The sequence below is a fragment of the Ailuropoda melanoleuca genome, chromosome 1 (genome assembly GCF_002007445.2).
Source record: "Ailuropoda melanoleuca isolate Jingjing chromosome 1, ASM200744v2, whole genome shotgun sequence".
In the NCBI taxonomy this organism is placed as follows: domain Eukaryota; kingdom Metazoa; phylum Chordata; class Mammalia; order Carnivora; family Ursidae; genus Ailuropoda; species Ailuropoda melanoleuca.
In genome coordinates, this window is record NC_048218.1 from 91,716,753 (window position 1) to 91,730,051 (window position 13,299).

At 43.6% G+C, this 13,299-nt stretch overlaps 1 protein-coding gene across 1 annotated transcript in view; it reads left to right on the forward strand.

Annotated features, from left to right (window-relative positions):
- SLC7A14 (solute carrier family 7 member 14) overlaps positions 1-13,299 on the forward strand; it is a 108,549-nt gene that overhangs the window by 70,071 nt on the left and 25,179 nt on the right. Inside the window, exons 3-4 of the mRNA XM_002920837.4 lie at positions 8,122-8,358; positions 10,034-10,251. Coding sequence (XP_002920883.1) covers positions 8,122-8,358; positions 10,034-10,251 — 455 coding nt within the window. The remainder of the gene's footprint in view (positions 1-8,121; positions 8,359-10,033; positions 10,252-13,299) is intronic.

Consider the following 13,299-nt stretch of genomic DNA (forward strand, 5'->3'; position numbering starts at 1 on the left):
GAAACGCACAATTTTCTTGGCTAATCAAGAGCATTGGGAAGAGGACACTGGTGCAAGATGGCAGGCTCCCACATGCCAGGGGGGCTGAATAGAGGGTTCTGAGAACCCACAACCTGCTTCTCAAGGGGGACAGCAGTGATGGGGATACTTCATTACTCACCATCTGGAATTCAGTGTCACAAACAAAACAAAGGTNGGGACAGCAGTGATGGGGATACTTCATTACTCACCATCTGGAATTCAGTGTCACAAACAAAACAAAGGTTTCCAAGAGAATTCACACTCTATTTCTCTCTGAGGCCCTGTAATTTCTCCGTACAGCCCACTCCCAGTCCATGTTTAAGCAGTGCCACCAACCACAGCAGTATAGCCAACGTGTCTTAGCCCTGCTGTGAACTTATAAATAGAACAAAGATGTTTTATGAAAACTAATAAAATGAGAAAGAAAGGAGTAACAACCATCTCAGCAAAATGCTGTTCGATGAGGACTTTCTTAAAGACATGTTTGGGCCTAATTGGTGGGATGCCCTGGTTCAGTCCAATGGCTGATTCCATCCTAGTCTGGGAGATGGCGGATAATTGGCATTCAGGAGTAACTGACCTCATGACTGAGAATCACTGATAGATACAGTATGTTTAAAGTAACCACTCAGGCCTGCTATCTGTGACCTATGGCCGGTCACCCAAGACAGCCCGATTGACCCCCTGAGCAGCACCCCCGATGTTACTGACCCCAGAGGCCTGAAGGAAGCCTCAGTGTTGGCGCATTGTCTCCTTGGAGACCCCTCTCCACCCCTTCCCGTATCTCCTGATACCCTCTTTCCCTAGCGAAGTCCTTCTGGCTGTCCTAAGACCTTACTTCAGAACCCAACCTTGCAGCTCTTTAAAGCAATTCGTGTATTTCCCCCACCCCCTCNCTTCCCGTATCTCCTGATACCCTCTTTCCCTAGCGAAGTCCTTCTGGCTGTCCTAAGACCTTACTTCAGAACACAACCTTGCAGCTCTTTAAAGCAATTTGTGTATTTCCCCCACCCCCCTTTGTTATTTTATTGTAATTGTTGGTTTTCTTGTCTGTCTTCTCCACTAGACTATAAGACCCACAACAAAGGAACTCTGTTCTTCCTCTTCACCTTTAAATCTCTGAAAGCTAACATAGGTGCACAGAGATGGGACCTGATAAGTGTTTTGGGTGAATGAGTGAGTTGGAAAGCTCCTAGAACTGCGTCTCAGAAGGCTTTGATTCTAGCCATTAATCTCTGTCATTAATCAAAGGGGCAGCTTCAGGTCTGGGGCTCAGGCACATCAACCACCAAGAGAACATCCCCAGCGGCAGCTGACACCCGTCCCCACACCGTGCTCAGTGCAGCCCCATGAGTCCACAGAGGAAGGTCGGAGCTTTGGGGAGAATATGGGTTGAGAGGGATCCCGAGCCTCGGGCCTCCCACCCACTCCTCAGATAGAGCCACCTTGCTTCTACTCATTTATGTATGAAAGTCTCAAATAACACTATGTGTGCAGAGAGGGTTTTACAACCAAGACAACGCTTTAAAACTATGGAAGTAGATGAACCGGATGGGTTTTCAGCTAGATTTCCCCAGTTTATTAAAAAGGTCCCACTTCTTTAATCACTTGATCCCAGTTCACCTCGGCAGACTCATCCTCCTCGATCCAAAACAGCCCACATGTACCACTCCAGCTACCCCTCCATCTGCTTGATATCGCCCTTTCCCATTTTGTTTTACTTGGAAAAACCCAGCTCACCCTTCATTGTGCGATCAGCAGCTTTCCCCTTCATCCCTACTTCCCAGGAAACAAGGACCGTGCTATCTAAAAACTGCTCACCCCACTGGGCTCCCAGAGCACCTCATAAATACATATAGTATTAGATACTGGCTATGTGGAATCTGTTTATTAAACTCTTTCCTGATTGGAATATAGATGCTTCAAGATTAGATCTTTGTCTCTGGTATTCACTTCAGTGCCTAACATAGTAGGCACTTAACAATGTGCGTCACTTAGGGGTGCTTAAGCATCTGCCTCTTGATTTTGGCTCAGGTCGTGATCTCAGGGTCATGCGATCGAGCCCCACATCAGCGTGATGTCTACTCGAGATTCTCTCTCCCTCTCCCTCTGCCCCTCACTACACTTGCAATCTCTCTCTCTAAAATATAATAAAATAAATAAAATATTTTACAAAAACAACAACAATGGGTGTCACTTTAAGAAAAGAAATTAGGAAGTCAGAAGTTATTGTAAGAAATTGGTATGTTAGTTGATAGGTTAAGGAATTAGTCAATAAGTTAAACTATGTGTTAATGGAAAAACCTCTATTTAAGTAGAATAATTGGCATTCAAGTGTGAATAGCCTCTAGATTTAATCTTTGCAGGTGGAAGTACACTTTTAAAAAGTACTTGTATATCTAATGGCTTTCTTGAGTGGAATGTGAAGGGAAATACATTTCTTGAGTGGAGAAATCCTTCTGTTTCACCTACTCCCAGGTGGAAGTTTCTCTTTTACACCCTCTTGGGGGTGGAGGAGATGGTTCTAAGAGAGCAGAAGAGCGCCAGGGCAGGCCATGAGCGGTGGAAGGCACAAACAGTGATGATCTTGACTGTCCGAGGCACCATACTGGGCACAGTTTGGAAAGTTCAACGTCATATGTGGGCTGTCTCTGGGAGCATTTAATGTACGGCTGGCAGATTACACCTGTACGTGATAGAACCACAGACTCTCGGAGTTGAAAAGAAATTCACACTGAAAAGGACCAAATTTCTCTGAACTCCAAATCGTACATCATTTAAGGTACACAAGAGGAGATCAATAGAGAATATTTCAAATATGGAATCCCCTTGGTATCTTATACCAACCCTCTTTTCAATGTGTAAATCCTAAGTTTGGCTGCTCTTTAGGCTGGCAGTTTGTCAATTTAACCAAAAACAGTTCTGGGTATAGAAATAAACAAAACACTACGGATGTGACAAAATGAAAAGAAAGGTATGTTTACAATATACCTAAAGAGCGGATAATTTGAAAAGGATATCTGAGTTGCAGGCTATGAGAAATCACTCCATTCCCTCTTGCTCTGCTCCAATGAATCCTCTGTATTTCTCAAGGATCTGGGCTTACCATCTCTGAACAACTCCACTGGAAAACTTCCACTCCATGATCTCAGCAGGCAGTCACTCATGATGGCCACCTGTACCCCGACATTGCACCTCATAGTGATTTTCTCCAGCTCTGCAGTTATACTTTTGGAATCAACATGTCTCTCCCTCTCCAATCACTTGATGGTTAGCCAAGGAATGCAGAATCACTTTGATAATAGCATAAGGAAAATATGAGTAGGAAGATAACCCCAGGGAAAGAAACTTTTTAAATTGGGTAGAGGATATTTATAATTTTTCTCTCATTTAGAATACTGATTCTCCACCCCGGTACACCAAATCAACTTTAGGGAATAAATACTTTGAAATTCTTCCTTTGCTACACTAGAATGCAAATGAGATAATGTTACCTTCCTACACACTTAATTTTTTGGTTTTTTTTTATAGTCATTAAAATTATATTTTATTTTTTTAAGTTTTTATTTAAATTCCAGTTAGTTAACATACCAGTGTAGGGGGGCCTGAGTGGCTCCGTTGTTTAAGCATCTGCTTTCGGCTCAGGTCATGATCCCGGGGTCCTGGGATCGAGCCCCACATCTGGCTCTCTGCTCAGCAGGGAGCCTGCTTCTCCTTCCCCCGCTGCCTGCTGCTCCCCTTGCTTGTGCCCCGCCCCGTGTCAAATAAATAAAATCTTTAAGAAAACAACATACAGTGTAATATTAGTCTCAGGTGTGTAATATAGTGACTCAACACTTCCATACATCAGCCTGTGCTCAGCACAAGTGCCCTCCTTCATCCATCACCTGTCTCCCCATCCCTCCACCCAACTCCCCTCTGGTGACCCTCAATTTATTCTCTGTAGGTAGGAGTCTGTTTCTTGGTTTGCCTCTCTCTCTCTTTTTTTTCCGCTTTGCTCATTTGTGTTGTTTCTTGAATTCCACATATGAGTGAAATTACATGGTATTTGTCTTTCTCTGACTGACTTATTTCACTTAGCGTAATACTCTCTAGTTCCACTCATGTCATTGCAAATGGTAAGATTTCATTCTTTTTTATGACTGAGTAATATTCTTCTTTGCCCACCCATCAGTCGATGGACACTTGTACTGTTTCCATAATTTGGCTATTGTTGATAATGCTGCTATAAACATTGGGGTGCATGTACCCCTTTGAAGGAGTGTTCTTGTGTTCTTTGGGTAAATACCTATTAGTGCAATTGCTGGATCATAAGGTAGTTCTATTTTTAACTTTCTGAGGAAACCTCCACTCTCTTCCAGAGCTACGCACTTAATTTTTTAAAAAAATCAATATGCCCTGAGTATGGAAAGTAAATGAAAGAAAGGTCACTTCTGGTAAAAATAATATTTCAGTGTGTGGAAGCTGGGACTTCAGTGCAATAGGAGATATAATGAAGTCGTCCGAAGTGTGCTGTCGCTTCCAGACCTGCTGTGAGTGCAAACTCACACAGGTGTGTGGTTTGATGTTCAGAGACCATGAGCCATGTTGCTCCTGATGATAAGGTTTTCCAAAATAATGGCCAACTCTTGGTAAATTCCAAACAAAACAATTTGCAAACGTCCCTCAATCTACCCAGTTGTTGCAGCCCTGGAAAATTCAATGTATATGAAATCATGAAAAAAAATGTGTTAATATATAAAATGGAGATAGACTCAGGCCCAGAAATTATAAACAGGTCTTTAAAATGTATAAACCTGTTTTTATAAACAGGTCCACTGGGACCCTCAGAAGTTATGGAAGACATAAGACAATGCCTCATTCTGTGGGACAGCCCACACGGCAGAACAGTAGAGGCTCCTACCCGCTTCATGCCTCTAGTGCCCACAATCATCACGAGAACGATGGACACCCCCACAGATTTCCAAAATTCCCCCGAGGCGACAGCACTGCTCTTGCTGAGAACCACTGGTTTGCAGTATTTTCTCCATGGCTGCCCCCACTGATTCAAATGACTGAGAGTTGATTCTAACTCTGAAACCAAAAAATGATAGCACTAGAGGGGACCCTAATGTTTATGTATCTGCCCCCCTCCCTTTATCCATGTTAGGTAAGTAACTTGCCCTTAGACCTCAGTTGTAACATGAGGGAGGATAAAAACCATGGTTTCCCTTTCTTTGGTTTTTGTTTCTTATTGAAATTAGAAAGATACCTTTGAATACGTCTCTCTTACACACCAGATATTGGGGAAAAGATGAGTGATTGGCATTTTCTGGTTTTTTTCAGGACCTATGGGGTTGAAATCACTTACCCCTTACCACGGAGCTTCAGTGCCAGGCTGGTACTCTCTAGTGCCCACTAAAAGCCTGGATTCTTGCATACCAATAAATCAGAAAGATCCAAAAATAAAATCCGTTACAAAGTGTCCAAAAAATGGTCTCTAGGAGCAGAAATTGTCCTACCTGGTTAGTGTCTAACTGATTTTCCCACTATTCTTCCCGAACTCCTGCTATCAGAGTCCAAGCAGGACCTTGCAAACTAAATGACTGCCTTCATAGCTCCTGCCCTGGGCCCAGCTCGGGGCCTCTGGCTCTGCCGCAGGACAGCATGCACGGGTTCCTTCACCAGACCTCCGGAAGACTTGGCTATTTGCCAATTTCCCTGGGCGAGTGGGTTCTGACGGTGAATTGGGTATTTTTGCATCTAATTTGGCAAATCAAATATTGAGGAGAGAACTGTGGATTGCCCCAATTTCATAATAATGACTCTCAAAATTAAATTTACAATCAAATTTAATGCCAACTTCAAAAACATTGGCTGAGAAACTTCGATTTACAAGCCTCGTGCATTATCAGAAGTAAAGAGGTGACGAGAAGAAACTCACAGGATATAAGAATTTTGGGGTAAAGCTGTGGATCCTACCCAAAGAGTAGAATTCGAATCGCCTCCTAATCCCTTCGTCGTAGCCCACTAGAAGGGCAACCTAGTGTGTATCTGCAAACCCAACTCTCTCTAGGAGACGAGAGCACGAAAGTCCTTCAAGCATTCAAGAAAACACTCTCAGGTCCTCATACTCGGTGCTTAGACACTCTATACCTTCCTCATGGAAAAATTCTCCAGCCCTTCCTTCAGAGACCACTTCCTCTTAATTTTAGACTCACTCTAACAATTTAAACATCAGGTGTTGAAAGCAGAGATTTAGAAAAGGAAGTGGTCTGCCTGCTCGAGGTAATCCCTGTGGCAGCAACAAAAAGAAACAACTGGCAGTCTGCCCTCCAGGAAGGAGATGGAAAACTGTTTTACAAAGGGGTAGGGGGGCTGACATAGGAACTCAAAATACATGGTGGCCTAGGTTATTTAGTGCAGAGACGAAGGCTTTGCTAACCCTGAGAATGTCTCCGTATGTGGAACAATATAGTAATTGATGTAAAAGAAAAGAAAACTATGCCCAATATATCTAGCAGCAAAATTCCTAGAAGTCAATGAAACAGATAGCATCCTAGAGTGTCAGAATAGGAAGACCCTTAAGAGAGCATCCCTAATTTCTTTATTTTACAAAGAAGGAAACTGAATATAAAGGAATGAACAAGGTCAAGGCAGAGTTGAGACGAGCACAGCCCCGCTGGTCCAGTGCTCCTTCCACACAGACACCCTGAGAGCTGACAGCACAAAGGGGTAGCAAAAGAGATATTGCATCACCTTTAATCATTCATGGTGTCCTGGCTTCTGACATCTCTGCTTTTGCTTCCTTGCGCTGATTTTACTCCCTGATTTGTGATGAGAGAACCTCAGGGTTGGCCCTTAAAACTGGGGACTGAAGGCAAAGTTTACTTTGAAATCCTTCCTACATCCCATTCTTGGTGTGTTTCCTCCAAGCAGTCCTGTTTGTCATCCTACTTGGCACCTACCCAATGGCCTCACACCGAGTCCCCAGCATGACGTAGGAAATGCTCCCAGCTCCCAGAAGTTTGGCATATTCCCAGTCTCTTTCTAATTTGATCTATAATTCCATCAAGGAAGGAGGGAATACACTAGTGTTTTTCAATTATAAGTGGAGAGCTCATGAAAATGTAGATTCCTGGTCCTTACCCCTGAAATTATGATTTAATAGATGATTGTAGTGGAAGTGGGTCTTGACCCACTTTGGAAAACACATGGCTTCTACTTACCTCTCCAGGCTCGTCTGCCCCCAGTCACTTCATGCCCACCCCCCTCCGCTCAAATGCTCCAGACTGCCTACGCACCATGTCTTTGCTTCATGTTCCACCTTCTTTGAGCAGTTAATTTCTCCATATACCTCAAAACCAGCTGATGCACATGTCTCTCCTCTCTGCTTTCTCTCTTCCTATATATCCCTGCATTATTGAATTTATACAGCCCATGATGGACACTGATTTCTTGGTATATCTCCCCTTGAGGTCAAGGTCATATCTCACTTGCTTTTTTATTCCCAGCACTTAGCACCCTGCCAAGCACATAGTGGGCACTCTAGAGTGTTCATTACATTATCTTTTCCCCATGCTAAATTTCCTTGTTAAAAACTAGTCGCTTACTTACATATGTATTTTTTATCCACCCCACCCCCCATATATAGTACAAAATCTTCACAGATCACTTAACTATCATTCTCAAATGAGAAGCACCTTCCAGAATACGTACAAATGAGAGAGAAGAATGTTAACATAACATAACCCTGGTGCCATCAGGTGTGGGGTCCCCATGATGTAGGCCCACTAGGTCATTCAGGATCTCTGACACCTAAGGAACACCACAGAGTCACATACAACAAATAGGAATTTTTCTAAATAAAGAGCAGTTTCCAATCGTTCATTAGAATTGGCTCCCATTACCTTCCCAGCCAATAAGTTTAAAGTTTTTCAGAACGGACATTGAAAGATATTAGAATTGGCCTTGAATTTATTCATATATATAAAATTTCATATGTTTGTTCTAAGATCGCAGAGATTCCCAGTATTTTGTACCCAAGATCGTTACACCTCTTGGTGAAGAGGTTTGCTCCTCTCCTGAAGCCCACCAACCATGTGTGCTTGTCCCACGCAGGCGTCTGCTACGCAGAGTTCGGAGTCCGCGTCCCCAAGACCACGGGGTCAGCCTACACCTACAGCTATGTCACTGTGGGGGAATTTGTGGCGTTCTTCATTGGCTGGAACCTGATCCTGGAGTATCTGATTGGCACCGCGGCTGGCGCCAGTGCTCTGAGCAGCATGTTCGACTCGTTAGCAAACCACACCATCAGCCGCTGGATGGTAGACAGCGTGGGAACTCTCAACGGCCTGGGTGAGACCACCATATCCTCTTACCCCGACAAACAGACTTACCCCCAACGAATAAATGGGCTCCCCTTTCAGGATTCAATTTGGCAAAATGTATCAAGAGCCTTAAATATGTCTTTTGTGGGGGGTGGGGGGCAAGTAGTTCTCCTGTGAATCTATCCTAAGGAAATCATTCTAATTTCCATAAAAGCTTTATATGAAAAGATAGTCATCACAGCCTTATTTATAATCAAAACAAAACAAAACAAAACAAAACCTAGAAACAGCCTAAGTATTCTACAGTGGAGCAAATGATTGAGTAAGTTGTGGAAGCATATTATGTAGCGATTAAAAGGATGATTGGGAAGACTGTCGTAATAACATGGAATATGTTCTTGATGTGACAAAGGGTGCAAGTTGTATATGCATCATGTTAATAACTACATAAAATAAAACCAATGCAGGAAAAATAACTGTAATGAACTCCAGTGGTTTCATCAGATATTTTTAATTTTCATAAATAAGCATGTGTTAATTTTTAAATGACAAAATATACTTTTAAAAGGGACAAAATGGATTCCAGTCTAGAAGAAGTCAAGAAGGAATAATATAATTGGGTGAATACTAAATAATCAGAACTTCACGTAACAAATACCAGGAGCTCCATCCATCGCTTGCTCCTGCTTTCCATCCTGATGTCTGACTTTACCCTCTCATATTCATGGGAAGCCAGACAATAGTGGAGGAAGCTTGAGGGTCTTGCCCCAGAACTTCCAAGTACAGCTTCTGTGGCTGCATGCTACTCATATGACTTTGGTGTCCCTATCTCAGAAGAACTGATAAAAATGCTGAGCATTCAGATACCATGAGAAGATAATAAGTATGAAGACCACATCTCCACAGTATACGGATTTCACAGAACTTTCAGATCTGAAAAGACCTCCAAAATCAGGTAGTACAAACCCTTCACTTTACAGATGAGGTCCAGGAAAATGAGGCATTTGCCCAAGGCCACACAGCTGGTCATGGGCAAAAAGTGCAGCTGAAATTCAGAAGCCTGACAGCTGAGGCAGTGCCTTTTCCCCTCTATAGAGGGCAGGAGTCCACTGGCCAACAGACCAGACCAACCGGGTGGGGTGTGTTCACTGCTTCTTTTCTCTGCAACCACATACACATAAATGCAAAGAACACCCTTCTTCCAACAGTTTTCAAAGACGTGCATTTTAAAACTTTCTAAAAATGAAAAGATTGCTAGAACGGAATGGAAAATTTATGGACTATAAAGTGAACAACAGTGAAGATAAACCAGTTTTCAAATAACATGTTAAACCCATATATACACCATGAATGTCTTAGGACCGTTCTGACTTCAAATGTTCTTTGCCATGGTTCCATAGGTGGTAGTGTCATTGCCATGTCGTGTAGACAAATTTTGGGTCCAGGCAATCTATATACCAAAAACTTCCCATTTGCAAATAGACTCTTGTGGACCACAGTGTAGGCACACGTGCACACACTTACACACACTTGCACACAAGCACACGTGTGGACACACATGCCCGCACACACTTGTTTCTCCTCCCTCATGACGAACTGATCACCCTTGCCAGAGCTGAGTGCAAATGCCCTGACGGGGTGCTGGGAGTTTGCATGGCCCTTTTTCCCTCTGGACAGTATTAACTCATGTCTTCGCCACCTAGGGAAAGGTGAGGAGTCATACCCCGACCTTCTGGCTCTAGTGATTGCGATCATCGTCACCATTATTGTTGCGCTGGGGGTCAAGAATTCCGTGGGCTTCAACAACGTCCTCAACGTGCTGAACCTGGCAGTCTGGGTGTTCATCATGATCGCCGGCCTCTTCTTCGTCAACGGGCAATACTGGGCTGAGGGCCAGTTCTTGCCCCATGGCTGGTCAGGGGTGAGTGCCTCTCTAAGGCCTCGTAAGGCCGTTGCACATTCTGCCTTCCACCCTGTGGCTGGTCTGAAACATATTTTTAAAAAATGCTGCTCTGTCCCATAATCTGCCTGGCATCTTTTTCATCACTTTTCATCTTAATTTAATTGGAATGCTCTGAAGTGGTTCCTATCTCATTTTTTTTTTTACTTATTTTACAAACATTTATTGAGACTCTATTTCATACAAATAGCCATAACAGATTTGATGTTTTGGCCATCTGAAATCTGCCTGATCCTATGCTAAGTGCTCTGTATGTAATATTAAGTGTTCGATAACCTTGCTAGCAAGATACTTACATTCTGGTCTTACAGATGAAAAACTCACACTCAGAGACGTCAGGGGACTCACTATTAAGCACACAATATAAGTGGCAGAGTCAAGACCCAAAGCCAGGACTGTCTAACTCTAAAGCCTGTATAGGAACAGTTTGGTCCTAGAGAATTCCTCTCGAGTATTTTCAGAGAGACAGACAGCTCTAGATAGACAAGGCAGTAAAGAAGCCAGAAGAGCGAGTAGGTAGGTAAGGGATGAGTGTCGCCTGGGTATAGAGCTAGGGAAACAACAGTTTTTAAATTTAATTGCAGTGTCTGACCCAATGTAGAGAGCCCCACTGAGGTCTAGGTGCAGCTAAGTGGGCACAGTGAGGGCTTGTCATAAATCCCACTCTAGTCGCATGGTTCACGGCAGAGGAGTCCACCTAGCATGGTCTGGGAGTTGGCCAGAGAGTGGGCTGGACCAAAAGGACATTTTCAGATCTCATCCCCCGATCTGCGTGATGAGATTTACACTAAAGAAAAATGGGAAGGTCGGAGTGGCAAAGTCTTTAGACTGACAGGTAGTTCTAAATTGTGCCTGGATCGGTTTTCTAGTAGGACTAAAATACCTGATGAGTTCATTGAGAACATAATTCAGAAAATTTTGAGCTGGAAGAGATCTTAGACATCACCTGCTTCAACCCCTCAACTGGCAGGTGAAGAAACTGAGGCCAAGGGAGGCACGCCTGCCGAGCGCTGGCAGAGAGCAGGTCCGGACTCCACCAGATTCGCTTTTGCAAAAAGCACTTCCTTAGACTGGTTTCCCTCCAAGATGTCCAGGGACCAGAAATCCCTCTTGGAGAACACTCAAAATAACTCCTGTCTCTTCTGAACCGTGCCACACAGTTCAATTCAGAGAAATAAGCAAGAGAGCAATCTAAGCCAAGATTTCTAGTCTTCCGCTTATCTGGAAGAATTCCACAGTATCACAAAGTTCATCCCTCCTCCTTGAAATGCATAAGCCCTGAAACTGGTCAAAACCAGAGAGACAAAGAAACACTGTTGACCCCATTCTGGATCCTTGAGTCGACATTTTCTTACAATACAAATCATTCCTTTCCTATCAAATAAAAGAAACAACAAATTACAAGAGTGCCAAAGAAAAAAGTGTTTTTCCAGAGCGCACTGCGTTTTCATCCTAGCACACAAAAATGTTCTCACCATTTTTTTCACAATCTAAGAAATTTGGGGGTCATGGACTTACTGTTAAGACTCTGGCCAACAGCTAACTTCTGTGCTTTCAGGTTTCTCGTTCATCAACTGGGAAAACTGCACCAAATGTTTGCCGAAAAGAATAACATCTTGGATGGGTTTTCTTGGTACCCGTTGTGTGGCAAACAATGGCGATAATTACAGGAGGGAGGAGTTAGAGTTTATCCACTACCTGTTAGGTGCCCGGCATTGTGCTCTGTGAATATTATTGCACTCTTATAACAAAATTTTAAAGCTGCTGTACCCAACTTAACACATGGAGAATCTAAGGCTCAGGGAGGCTGGGGAGCTTACCTGGAGTCACTTAGTCAGCGCCAGGACCGAAATTCCTAGTCGGGTCTGTGTGACTCCAGAGCGCTTTCTATTGCATGGGTTACCTTGTGCGTGGTCACCCCTTACTTCTGCTCTTCTCAAAACCATGTTACGTTTTCATTTCCTTTAAGCTTTCACAAAGTCGTAGAGTCTTAGAGCTAGGAGGAGCGCTGGGACATGGTCTAGCCTCTTTTCTTACCTTCAGAGGGGAGTGAAAACCAGCCCAGGCCAAAGTACATTGCTTACTAAGACCTCATAGCAACACAATTGAAAACATTCTGTAATTACTCAGTTCATGTCTAATTTTCAAAAATCTCCTAAGGGCTCGCCCAAACGCACACATTATGGTCTAGGCCCCGTGTAAAGACTGGAAGCAGTTAATCTCTTCTGGGCAAATCCCCTTTGCCCAGGCTGAAGATGAACAAGCCTTTGAACCTGTCCCTCTGTGCTTTGTTCTGGGGGCTTTATTCTCTCTGGGGGTCTCCTCTTCCTACTCAAGGGCCCCACATCCCTCTTCAGGATAGTCAGGAATCCACCCCATCGAGGAAGGAACTAATCAAGCCACCGCCAGGGGCTCGCATTTATACATCCAGGTTCTCACTAGCTTTTGTAGCAGGAAAAGAACATCAGAAGTCAGGCGTAAACAGAAGAAAGGAAGGATGCCATTCTTAACTTACCATTTGCTTTGTGACACACTCTTTTACATACACTTTTCATGTAATCTTCACAACAGCCCTGATCTCTACTTTTATATCAAAATATCTTAAGTTGAGGAAAGTTAAGGCTACAGATGTAGGTCGTAATAGAACTGAAATTCAATTCCAGTCCTGGTTGAGTCAAAGTCCTTATTTACTCCACTACCGCCCCCCACACCTGGGTTTGGACATACGGGAACAATTGTCTCTTTTAGCACCTTTGGCCTCACTAACCTCACTGCAACCCAACCCTACTGTCTTGAGCTGGTTTGTCACTGGCCACCAAAAAGGTTTGGCCGGGATTTTGCATTTTTCACTGCAAATTCATTATTCCTGCAGAGAATTCAGATATGTGTTCCAGTAGCTGTGACTGAAAGCATCAGCTGAGCACAAAGGACAGCCCAGTTTGAGGATGGTGCTGACTCATCGTCTTTCCTCTTTCCTATCTGCCTGGCCTTGGGTTTCTGCACAGTACA